Consider the following 12,415-nt stretch of genomic DNA (forward strand, 5'->3'; position numbering starts at 1 on the left):
TTTTAGAGTTCTATTTTATGTAAAGGTAAATGGGTGAACCATATCAAAAGTTTTAGTAAGGTTGTCTTCGCCTTACTTAAAGCATGTCATGACTGATGATGGACGTTGGACATTTCCTCAAGTAATATGACCAGTTTCGTCCTATTACTTGAGGAAAGCTAAATGCACAAACTGCCAAGCCATAATGAAAAAAATAATGAAATAAGAGAAGAAAGTTTGTATGGAAAGTCCTTAATTTTTAGAGTTACAGTTTTAAAAATTTGTTCATAAATCATGAAAAAAATATAATGATTTAAGATTTTTTTAAATTCAACCCCTATAGGTGAAATAGAGGTTGAAAGTTTCCATTGATTTCCACGCTGACAAATTCGCGGGCGTCCGCTAGTAAATAAACAAAATAAATTGAATATCTAACAACCAAAGATCGTGTAGAAGCGATAAGTCGTCCGAAGTGAAAAGCCTGCCACATAAAGAGTTCACTGTCAACGACCCCCGATCAACACGAGTCGCGAAACTCGATACCCTGAATAATTTGGATACACCAAACCGGTGGACGGGCACCGCTATAAATATTTACGAAACAGATGTTATGTATCTGGGCTTTTTCATCCTTAATATTTTACATATCAAGAAGGTAACCACCTATTTCATTTTCGACAATTATTAACAGGACCTGCCTCGCTAACCGTTACCTCTCTGGCAAAGATCAAAAATCAATAAACTAACGCGTTTTTAAAAACTGTTGCTATAGAATCGATGTTTCATTGTTGTAATCGTTTTCGTCGTGAAAACATTGACTACACGAAGACGCCCGAACCGATTGGGAAAATTCTTTTTATGTTTAAAAGGGTATATTCCCCATGTGCTCTCATAGTTATGATGTTAGGATTTGATGAAGGAATCCTGACGAATTAGAGAGGACCTTTCAAAAATTATAGGAGTGACTAGTGTGTTTGTTAACTTTTTAATTAGGTATTTTAAAGCACTACAGTTTAATGAAGGTCTGGAATGGATCTAATGATGGAACCGGAATACAGACAAGGGAACTCCTCACTGATTTACAGCAGTTATCTTGTGTTTGGGCTTGATTAATTTATATTGATGAAACTTTCCACCTAGATGAGTCTTGATTGTCATTATAGGTCTGGTGATGAAGACGAAGTACAATTAAGAGAACTCCTTAACAGTTTATAGTTGCTACCTTGTGTTTGGGCTTGATAGCCTGAACTTTTCCGAATGAAATCTGAAAGTTTGCAGCGTATTTCTGTAGTTGTTACAGTAATAGCTGCAAGTCACATGTCGTGGCCTGATTTTCCCCGGTCAAGGCGTCGGCAATAGGCGTGGCCTTCAAGCTTCAGCTTGAGTATAAGTTGTTTATGACTTAGCTTTACTCTGACCTACTGACTTCAGAACTTACGTATTGGATGTATTTATAACTAGCAGGACACCCGCAAGGCAGGACGTGATAGCCCAGTGGATATGACCTCGGCCTTCGATTCGAAGAACGTAGGTAGAAATCCGGTCCGGAACATGCATCTTTAACTTTTCAATTTTGTGCATTTTAAGAAATTAAATATCTGAGGGCCTAGTGGCAGTTTGATACTGTTACTGTCACGTAACGTAAACGAGAATTTCTAAGGAATTGAAACAGCGCCATCTAGTGGCACTACTGCACAACTGTTTCAATTCCATATAAATTTGCGTTTACGTCAACGTGATAGTAACAGTATGAAAATATTGAAAACTCCCACTAGGCACACAGGTGAAGGACGGTACGGACGGACGGTTCTCAAACGGTGAAGGAAAAACGTGAGGAAACCTGCATACCAGAGAATTTTTTTATTCTCTTCGTGTGTGAAGTCTGCCAATCCGCATTGGGCCAGCGTGGTGGACCACTTGGCCTAACTCCTCTCATTCTGAGAGGAGACTCGTGCTAGCAGTGACTAGTGAGCCAAATATGGGTTGATGATGATTTAATAAGCTATTCATAAGATGTTTAAACAGTTGTCTACTGCGTAGTTTTTATCATGACGACATTTTTAAGCGGTTGAAATAGGATTGCGTTCAAGTCAATTAGACAGACAGTAATGCATCAGTAAGTACCTACTCAAGGTTTATTAGATTAAAAAGTATAAGGTTGTCTGGTAGAAACTTCCTCCTGACTGACAACCCCATAATATAATATTGCTGTTTATAATTTCACTGTACCTGACAGTCATAGTAACGCAATAAGATAACTCGCAAAGACATTTGTAACATCATCGCCTACTTATAGTTTTCTTATAGAGAGACTTTCGATCTAAACGACTTTTTGTAAAAAAGGTTCAACTAAGCTAAACTCTGATGGAATGGATGGAAAAGAAATAATAGTAGTACTTGTGGTACTTGGTACTTTAAGAAATAATATTTTTTTTTTTTAAAAAAACTCCTGGTCAAACTATCATTTGTGAGTTTTTTTTGCTTTTACCTATTTTATTATTTTTGATAACTGTTGTTTGCGCCCGTGATGTCACCCTTTTAAATACTTCCACTGAAAACCAGCGCTGCAGCTTTAAGCTGAGTGGGAGACCTTTATTTGGTCAGTACGCTTTTACTTTCACTTTTCTTGTTCTTTGTAAAATATAAAAGCTTAGTTTTAAGTTTGCTGACCAAATAAAAATATTTTTCTTTCTTTCTTTCTTTCTCATAGTTAATAATGGATAATAATAGTTTGGCCAGGAAATTTTTAGGCAACCTACTGGGAATATGTATTTTTAACATAATAATTTTGATATAAACACTTTTCATCCAACAAACAGATGGGTGACGGTCATGTCTAATACAAATCTTGACTATAATATAGTTTTAAATATTTCACTTCTAAGCATTATTTCCGTGATAGCCCAGTGGATATGGCCTCAGCCTCCGATTCCGGACGGTCGTGGGTTCGAATCCAGTCTGGGACTTGCACTTTTCAGTTATTAAATTAAATATCTCAAACGGTGAAGGAAAAACATCGTGACGAAACCTAAGAATTTTCTTAATTCTCTACGTGTGCGAAGTCTGCCAATCCGCATTGGACCAGCGTGGTGGCCTATTTGCCCAACCCCTCTCATTCTGAGAGAAGACTCGTGCTCAACAGTGAGCCGAATATGGGTTGATAATGATGATGATGATGAATTGTTATTAATGATGAGGAACTAAAAGAACTAAGACTATGATTATTGATTTTTTGGGAAAATTTTAACAGATTTACTTTGGTATACGTAAGGTAGGTAAGGTAACTACTTATATCAAGAGTCAGCTTGGCGTGAAAAAATATCGCAATAACAACACTAATTAAAACGCTCCGCCTTAAAGAGTTTTGCAAGAGTATTTATAGGCTCCAAAAGATTATTTTGCAATACTAAAATATACTTATTTTTACTATGTCTTCTTAGCGTAGTTCCACTAGGTGGGGTCCGATTTCCAGCACAAACTCACCTACTTAAACCCTCTCATTCTGAGAGGAGACTCGTGCTCAGCGGTGGACCGAATATGGGTTAATAATATAAGTCAAAAGTCAAAATTCATTTATTTCAATTAGGCTTAAAGGCCCTACTCACACATCTGCCGCAGGGGCAATCTAGGGTGTAGGAGTGGGGATGACCCTTAATTGCATCCTTAATTGTGATGTGTGTAGGCATGCCGGGGCAATTTGGGAGGATGGCCCTGCGGCAGGGCGGCAGGGGCGCGAGACTATCCTTGATCCCTAAGTCGTCCCTGTCGTCGGTGCGTGTGTAGCGCGATTGGGGCAATTTCTCAGTCAGTTTGTCAGCAGCTGTCACACGGAGTGCACGTACAAACAGCGTAGAATCAAAATGTGTACTTTTATAATATTCATGTGGCATAACTGACTTCTTTTCTGTAGCCATTTCTTCACCCAGTATCTCCTTTTCCTTTTTTTTTGAGGTAGCACCACAGAAAGCGCCAAGGCTACTCCAATGTTTTGAGTGGTCGATAATATGGGTGCCATTCTCAATACGTGTGCTCAGCTCGGCTTATTCTGGAACACTGCACGGCAGGCAAGTGTGTAGAGATACTCCCGATATCGGCACAACCGCCGTGCACCCTAGATTGCCCCTGCGGCAGTTGTGTGAGTAGGGCCCTTTAGTTTACAAGCACTTTTGAAAGGTCAAGATTATGTCATTATTTACTTTAATGGTGGTAAACTTGAAACTAAAGTTACGAGGGTTCCAAACGCGCCTTGGTCCGAGAAGAGCCCACAACAAACTCAGCCAAGGTTTTTTTTTTTTGTTTACCACCATTTTACAAACTTATTTAAAACTAAGCACACAGTCGTATATTACAGTTGAACGCCAAGCTTTTTTATTTTTATAATAATAAGCTTTAGTCTCCCAGCTTTAATTAAAACCAAGTTACGCATAGCATGAAAGATGTTAGTCTAGCGTTCAAAAGGAATAGGAATTTCATTTTATTTACCGCATGACCGTCCTTTTTTATAAAGGCTCAGCGAAAATATTTGCTTCGAAATTGCTTCTTTTCTCGGATGATAAAAAAGAGGCGGGAACGTGACGGCAGTTTTCCACGAATACCGTAAAAACAGCCTCACAACATTGCTTTACGGCGAAATGTTTTGATTAGTTTGTTTCCAACGTTGCGATATTTTTCACGCCGTGATGATTCTTGAGTCTGTTACCTATAGTTAGCGCGTTATTAAGTGGGTCTTTAGGTTATCAAACATTTCCTTTGCCTACCTATTGTTAGATTTTTAATTTTTTAATAATTATTAATACATAAGATAACATATAAAAACTCCTTCTTCCAGATAAATATTTTAATCTGTACTGTTAATTAATGATTATGGTTTTATTCTGTGGTTTGGTTGGGTAATTGTTGTCTATGAAAAGAATGATGACATGTTATGTTGTGTTACGTTAAATTTAACTAATGTATTAACCATCTATTATAGTAATGATTTGTTTAAGAATGAGTAATAAGATATTTGGAATACAGTTTAATAATTTCAGCTTGTTTTTTTCATTTCAATTTTTACAATATATATTGACATTTATTATCATTAACAATCCATAATAGGCTGACTGTTGGTGTTGAGGATGAGTCTCCTCTCAGAATGAGAGGGGTTAGGTTAACAGTCCACCACGTTAGCCTAACGTGGATTGGCAGACTTCACATTGACAGACGTAGAGAATCAAGAAAATTTTCAGATACGCAGGTTTCCTCACGATGTTTTTCCTTCACCTTGAGACATGTGATATTTAATTTCTTAAAATGCACATAACTGAAAAGTAGGTGGTGTATGCCCCGGACCGCATTCGGACTACGCTCTTCGAATAGACATTATCGTATATATACATATATATACGTATATATACATATATTGACATTTATAGTACTTAACTCCTATACCATCTACAATATCATAACATTGTCAGACTTGAAAATACTTGTAAACTAAGCCTATTTGAAATAAATTTTTTTCTCGTGACTCGGTTGTTATGGCGCCTATAAAATATTCATCTAAAGCTAACATTATGTTTTCATAACTGTCGTGTTTTATAGCGAAATATTTTGATTAGTCTGTCTTTAACTAAACGCCGTGTTTCTCTCGCTGTGCTAATTCTTGGTATTAGGTATATGAGGCCAAAGAAGAGATAGTTGGATTATGTTAAAGCGGACATGTGTGTAAAAGGAGTGGATGATGAGTTGACGAGTAATAGAGACGAATGGATAAAATTGACATATTTTTCCTACCCCACTTAAGTGGGATAAGGGTAAGGAGATGATGATGATGAGGTATATACCTTGTAAAATTTGTCCCTGGAGTCTGAAGGCTGGAGCAGCTCCGCTGCTGACTGCTCCAGCCTTCAGGCTCCGAGGCCGCCCCAAAAAGCTGGCTTGACATTGTAATAATAATCAAGAAGTCCGATGCCCAAGATCGGATAAAGTAGGTGAGTTTGTACTGGAAAGCGGACCCTACCTGGTAGAACTACGCTAAGAAGAAGACCTAGTCAAAATTGGTATATTTTAGTATTGCAAAATAATCTTTTGGAGCCTATAAATACTCTTGCAACAGCGCTTTATGGCGAAGTGTTTTAATTAGTGTTGGTATTGCGATATTTTCACGCCGCGCTGACTCTTGATATAAGTAGTTACCTACCTAAATACCAAAGTAAATCGGTAAAACCCAAAAAATCAATAATCATAGTCTTAGTTCATTCAGTTTCATATAAATTAAGAAGAAAATAGAGAGCCGTGATAGCCCAGTGGATATGACCTCTGCCTTCGATTCGGAGGGCGTAGATTCGAACCCGGTCCGGGGCATACACCGCCAACTTTTCTGTTATGTGCATTTTAAGAAATTAAACATCACCTGTCTCAAACGGTGAACGAAAACATCGTGAGGAAACCTGCATACCAGATAATTTTTCGTAATTATCGTGTGTGAAGTCTGCCAATCCGCATTGGGCCAGCGTGGTGGACTATTGGCCTAAACCCTCTAACTCTGAGAGGGGACTCGTGCTCAACAGTGAGCCGAATATGGGTTGCTAATGATGAAATGATGATGATGATGAACATAAATTAAATATTTTACAATAACGATAAATTTATTATTGTAGAATATTATTAATAGAAATAAATATAAATAACATTTCCTTTATCGAACAGAAGCATTTATATATTTGCTGCCATTGATGTATATGGTTATTTACGTCAGTGTTTTCTGCATTGTGTTATATGGAAAGCATAAAGAAAATGAATTAAACATAACTTACAAGTGGCTACCATGAAGGAAACTAAAAAAAACTCGTCGCATAAACAACTGGCTTAATGTACAGCGCCTGTAAACAAAAGAAATGAAAAAATAAACAAAACGAAACAAAATAAAAAACAAAATTTATCAAATAAAAGAAAAAGATAACTATTTAAATTATAATTAAGTAGATAAACAAAATATAAAAATAATAATGCTATGTTAATAAATATTATGTAAGTGAATACCTAAATCTCTATCACTACATTGTCATACATACATATAAAACAAAGTCGCTTTCCCTGTTCCTATGTACGCTTAAATCTTTAAAACTACGCAACGGATTTCATGCGGTTTTCTTAAATAGATAGAGTGGTTGAAGAGGAAGGTTTCAAAGTATAATAACATCCATGGTTCTAGCGGGATTTGTGAAAAGCTGAAATTCATGCGGACGAAGACGCGTTAATCAGTAATTTTGAATATTTATACAAAGTAGCAGCAAATGATGTTTTTTAATAAGAACAAAATGTTCAGTTTCTAATTGACTCCTCAGTCATTGTTTTCTGAACGGGTGGAGCCACCATTAAAACTTAGTTTTCAAACTGCTTGTGAAGTATTTACCTGATTTTCACGCAGATATCACAGTTGTTAATATTTGAAACAGGTAAAGTTTCTGGTGTTGTAGGGGATCTGGATCTACTGAACCGATTTTGAAAATTCTTTTACCACTAGAAAGCCACATTATTTGTGAGTATCATAGACTATATTTTATCCACATATTCTCACGGGGACGGGAACTAAGCGGTTAAAACTGCGGGGGGGTCGATTTGTATTCAATACAAACATAACTTTCGCATTTTATATTAGTAGTTCGCATTTTGACGGCCTCCGTGGCGCAGTGGTATGCGCGGTGGATTTACAAGACGTAGGTCCTGGGTTCGATCCCCAGCTGGGCAGATTGAGATTTTCTTAGTTTTTCCAGGTCTGGCTGGTGGGAGGCATCGGCCATGGCTAGTTACCATCCTACCGGCAAAGAGGTACCGCCAAGCGATTTAACGTTCCGGAACGATGCCGTGTAGAAACCGTAAGGGGTGTGGATTTTCATCCTCCTCCTAACAAGTTAGCCCGCTTCCATCTTAGACTGCATCATCACTTACCATCAGGTGGGATTGTAGTCAAGGGCTAACTTGTAAAGAAAAAAAAATAGTAGGATTTATGAATACTAGCAGAACTAAAGGTTTATTAATAGCATAACGATGCGGCAATGCAATCCGCTTTGATGTTGGAGTGCGAACACGTCCACACATTGGCGGAAAGAGTCTTCTCCCTCGGTGCCCTCGGCGAGCTCGGATAAAAGGACATAAAGGATACATTTCACAACTAGCGTAATTTAGTTTTTTACATATCCCTCGGGAACCATGGATTTTTCCGGGATAAAAACTAAGAATTGCAAAAAAACAAAAATTCGAAAATTAACATCGTATTATTTGTTTATACCTACCTAATTAGATTGAATCTATGTATTTTTTTTATTTTTTTTCATTTTAATGTTTTTTTTTTATTAAGAAATAATACAATATGGAACTTAAGCTAACTTATCCTAATAAATATACAAATCATGCCCACGTGGAATCTATGTATGTATTTTGTAATTATTTGCTTTTAAATTGTAATTTATTTGTATTTCGTAAATATTAAGGTAATTAATACTATCAAATAATATAACGCGATATACTACAATGATCTTTAACAACAGTTAATAGCGCCATGAGTGAAATTAAACGAGTCTCTAAAGGGCAATTAAGAGACTCTTAATCAGGAAATACGAGCACTTGACTGCCTCTTGTAACTTTGGTACATGTAACATTGCTCCGTAATATTACATCGTTTTATAATAGACTAGCCGACGCCCGCGACTTCGTCCGCGTGAAACTCGATGTAAACTTTCAACTACCCCTACCCTACCACTACCCTAACCTACCCCTACTCTACCTTACTCCTACCCTACTATATAATAAAATATCAAATTGTCATCCATACGTCATTACATATCTGTCATTATACGTCAATTACATAGCTTTCATTTGCGTTTTGCGTTTCATTTCAAGTCACACGGGAATGCTGTCGAACGGGATAAAAAGTATACTATGTCCTTCTCCCATCTCTAAACTACCTCCCTGCTAATTTTCAGCTAAATCGGTTCAGCCGTTCTTGAGTTATAAGTGGAGTAACTAACACGACTTTCTTTTATATATATAGATTATAACTAAAAACCTAAAAAATACTAGCGCTACTTTTAAAAAACACGCTTCTCGATTTTTATTTTTTATCTTAAAGCCAAAAAAATTTTACTAGATATCTATAGGTAAGTTATAATACCTATAATAAGTAAAATTTCAGCCAAATCGCTTCAGTAAACGCGGCGTAAAGGAGGAACAAACATACACACTTACACACACACTTAGATACAAACTGTCGCCTTTATAATATTAGTGTGATGTGATAATTTAATAATTCATATTATTTAAATAAAAGCGTGTCAAAGTTCGATATCGATATGACACGTGATCGACGCTAACGAATAGAAAGTCGTAGCCATATTTATTTATTTATTTATTAAGGAAAACCAACCGCTAATACATTAAATTCATGTTAACATTTAATTACATTGATAAATTAAGTTAATGCTTAGCTATTAAAAGATTTTCACAACTTTCACAATTTTTACATATTATGTACACTTCTTAGCTATAGATATCCATTAATTCATAGGTATAACATAATCTAAGATATCAAGTATATAATGTAGATAGATAGGTGCCATATTTACCACGATATCTATTCGTTCCTAGTACAAATACAGAAATCGCTAAGTGGTAGCCAAGTTGCAATTTTGACAAGCGCTTACGATTCAAAGTCGATATTGACGATACGTAGACATTGCTCCTGTAGATTGCGCTAGAAAATCATACATTTTTTCAGTTTCCGAAGCGTTAGCGTTTGTAGCAAGTGAATCGACGTGCTACATGGCTACAGACCCACTAAAGTACCCAAATTTACAAACAAAATTGTCTGTCATTTATATATTTATACTAAATTAAAAGCTTTTGCCCGTATTTTACACCATTCAACTACACAATATGGTATTTTATCGAGCTCTTTAACGGACTAACAGGATTACAACTATGAAACATCGATACTTTAGAGACAGTTTTTATATAATCGCGTTAGATCGTTGATCATATACTTTGACAGAAAAGTAACGTCTAGCGAGGCAGGTCCTATACAATAATTAGTCTGAGAGGGCCAAGAATAGTTCCGATGTAAGCTCCCTCTCAACACATAGCTTTTAAGACGTACATTTGTCGCGACGGACGTAAATCCAAACTGTTGTGTCGAGTACACACGATAACAAATAACACAGCAATGTAAACTCTATTATTATTCAACATAGAGTCTAAGTTCATGTATCTGGTTTTACAATAAAATGCAGACACACGTCTTTTTCCGCCTAATTTATTATAGGGGTCGTCAGAGATAAGTAACCTTTACAGACTTTATAAAAAGGCACGTGTAAGGAACTATTTTCAATACTTTGTTGCAATATTATGAACTAAAGGTTCATATTGCAAATAGTTATTCGTAGTTGTAAAATGTTCAGTTATAAAATTATTGTAAAGATGTAAATTTTAAATGATGAAATTGTCATTTGAATTAATTTAATAACACATACTTAATAAATAATTTGCATGCCAAATTGGCAAGATACATTTACCATCTACATGCATTATATATATACAGGTGGTATATATTTAAATAAATATATATATATATATATATATATATATATAATGCATGTATCTGCAAATAAATAAATCGATTGATTGATTGTTCGTAAAAGGGATACAGAAAAGAGATTTGATATTTTGATTGTCACTATTTAATTCAAAAAATACTCAACCGATTTTAAAAACTTTTTCTGCTCTACATCTTTACCGAGTAACATAGGCTATATTTTATCCCAGTATCCACACAAAATCGAAGTCAATCCCTACACAATCACACAAACTTTACCTTTGAAAAATATTAGTAGATATGGAAAAGAAAAGTCTATATACCGCTTCAACGTTTATAAATGACGCCAAATACAATAGAAAATTATTATCCACAAGAAGTATGATTAAAATTCTCCTAAAATGGTAAGTATTATACGTATAAGTACGAATAAAGCTTTTGGCCTCGATCAAAGGTTTCAAGACTCCGTAGCTTCCGTTCCCCGGTTCCGCGTTCCGGTACGCTATCTACACAACATTCAAGGTTTCCATCAAATACGACTTCTAAGTAACATAAGCGAAGGCCACACCTCGTGCAGTCAAGGTTGAATGAATTAATATACCGAACAAAAAGAGCCTTTTTCTAGGTTAAGCTACATATCGCAGGGTATTATTCTTAAATAATTGTGATGTGTGGCATAATTTAGTAAGAAATATATTTTCTTTCTTTCTTTCTTTCTTTCCTTGTTGTTGAGAAATTCTACCTGAATTTAGGAGTATTATCGCCTTATTGAAAAATGTAACGTAAAGGATTATATTCACGAAAGAATGGCTTGGGAAAATTGCTGTATGGATTTGGTTTTTCAACTAAGTAGGTGTACAATTTATTATTTTTCATATCACCTTTATATACAAATTAAAACAAGTTTATTTTAAAAATAATATTAAAACTACTAACTACCTAAGCTAAGCTGTTATAATAACTACCTACTTATTATTATAAAAATAAAAAATTTATATTTTTAAAATTTTAATTACTATACCTAAATTTTTATTTATTATTATATTTAATTTTTTTTTTAATTTTATAGCCCTTGATTACAATCTCACCTGATGGTAAGTGATGATGCAATCTAAGATGGAAGCGGGCTAATTTGTTAGAAGGAGGATGTAAATCCCCACCCTTTTCGGTTTCTACACGACATCGTACCGGAACGCTAAATCGCTTGGCGGTACGTCTTTGTCGGTAGGGTGGTAACTAGCCACGGCCGAAGCTTAGACTTGATAATGATATATTATTTTTCTTTTGTTTACTTAAAGTACAAAATAAAACTGTGAAATGAAAAGTATCTAAATTGGGATTTTTATAAAAATTTTCAGCTAGCTACATAATATGGATTACTTTATTTTTTTCATTTTGATGACATTGCAATAATATCCTACTTCCCATAGAAGGCTATTATACCAAGAAATGATTAATGTTTGGTTTTGTTATAGAGCTGAAAGGCGGAAAAGAAGCATTCATCTACACAACAAAACCTCGTCGAGCTCGGCCGATTTTCCTTTCCTTTTAGAAGGATCGATTTGTTTTACTTATAATCCTTTTCCATGGTATTTATTATTATAGGTACGCAAATTCGTCTACGTAGATTTCAGATTTTCACAAATCCCGCGGGAACCTTGAATTTTTCCAGGATGAAAAGTAGCCTATGTGTTAATCCAGAGTAAAATCTATTTCCATTCCAAATTTTAACCAAGTAGCCGCAGCGTAAAGGAGGAACAAACACACATAAACTTTCGCCTTTATAATATTAGTGTGATGCGAAAATGAGTTTGTGGCGTGCATAGGATTTTTAACTAGGGTAGGCACTATTTCGTACAATCGCAT

General features: G+C 35.5%; 1 protein-coding gene across 1 annotated transcript in view; it reads right to left on the reverse strand.

Moving 5' to 3' along the window:
• LOC112049489 (tumor necrosis factor, alpha-induced protein 8-like protein 2 A) overlaps positions 1–12,415 on the reverse strand; it is a 45,649-nt gene that overhangs the window by 26,097 nt on the left and 7,137 nt on the right. Inside the window, exon 2 of the mRNA XM_024087371.2 lies at positions 6,777–6,842. Within this exon, the coding sequence (XP_023943139.1) occupies positions 6,777–6,789 (13 nt within the window). The 5' untranslated portion in view covers positions 6,790–6,842. The remainder of the gene's footprint in view (positions 1–6,776; positions 6,843–12,415) is intronic.

This window comes from Bicyclus anynana, chromosome 17 (assembly GCF_947172395.1).
Source record: "Bicyclus anynana chromosome 17, ilBicAnyn1.1, whole genome shotgun sequence".
NCBI lineage: Eukaryota > Metazoa > Arthropoda > Insecta > Lepidoptera > Nymphalidae > Bicyclus > Bicyclus anynana.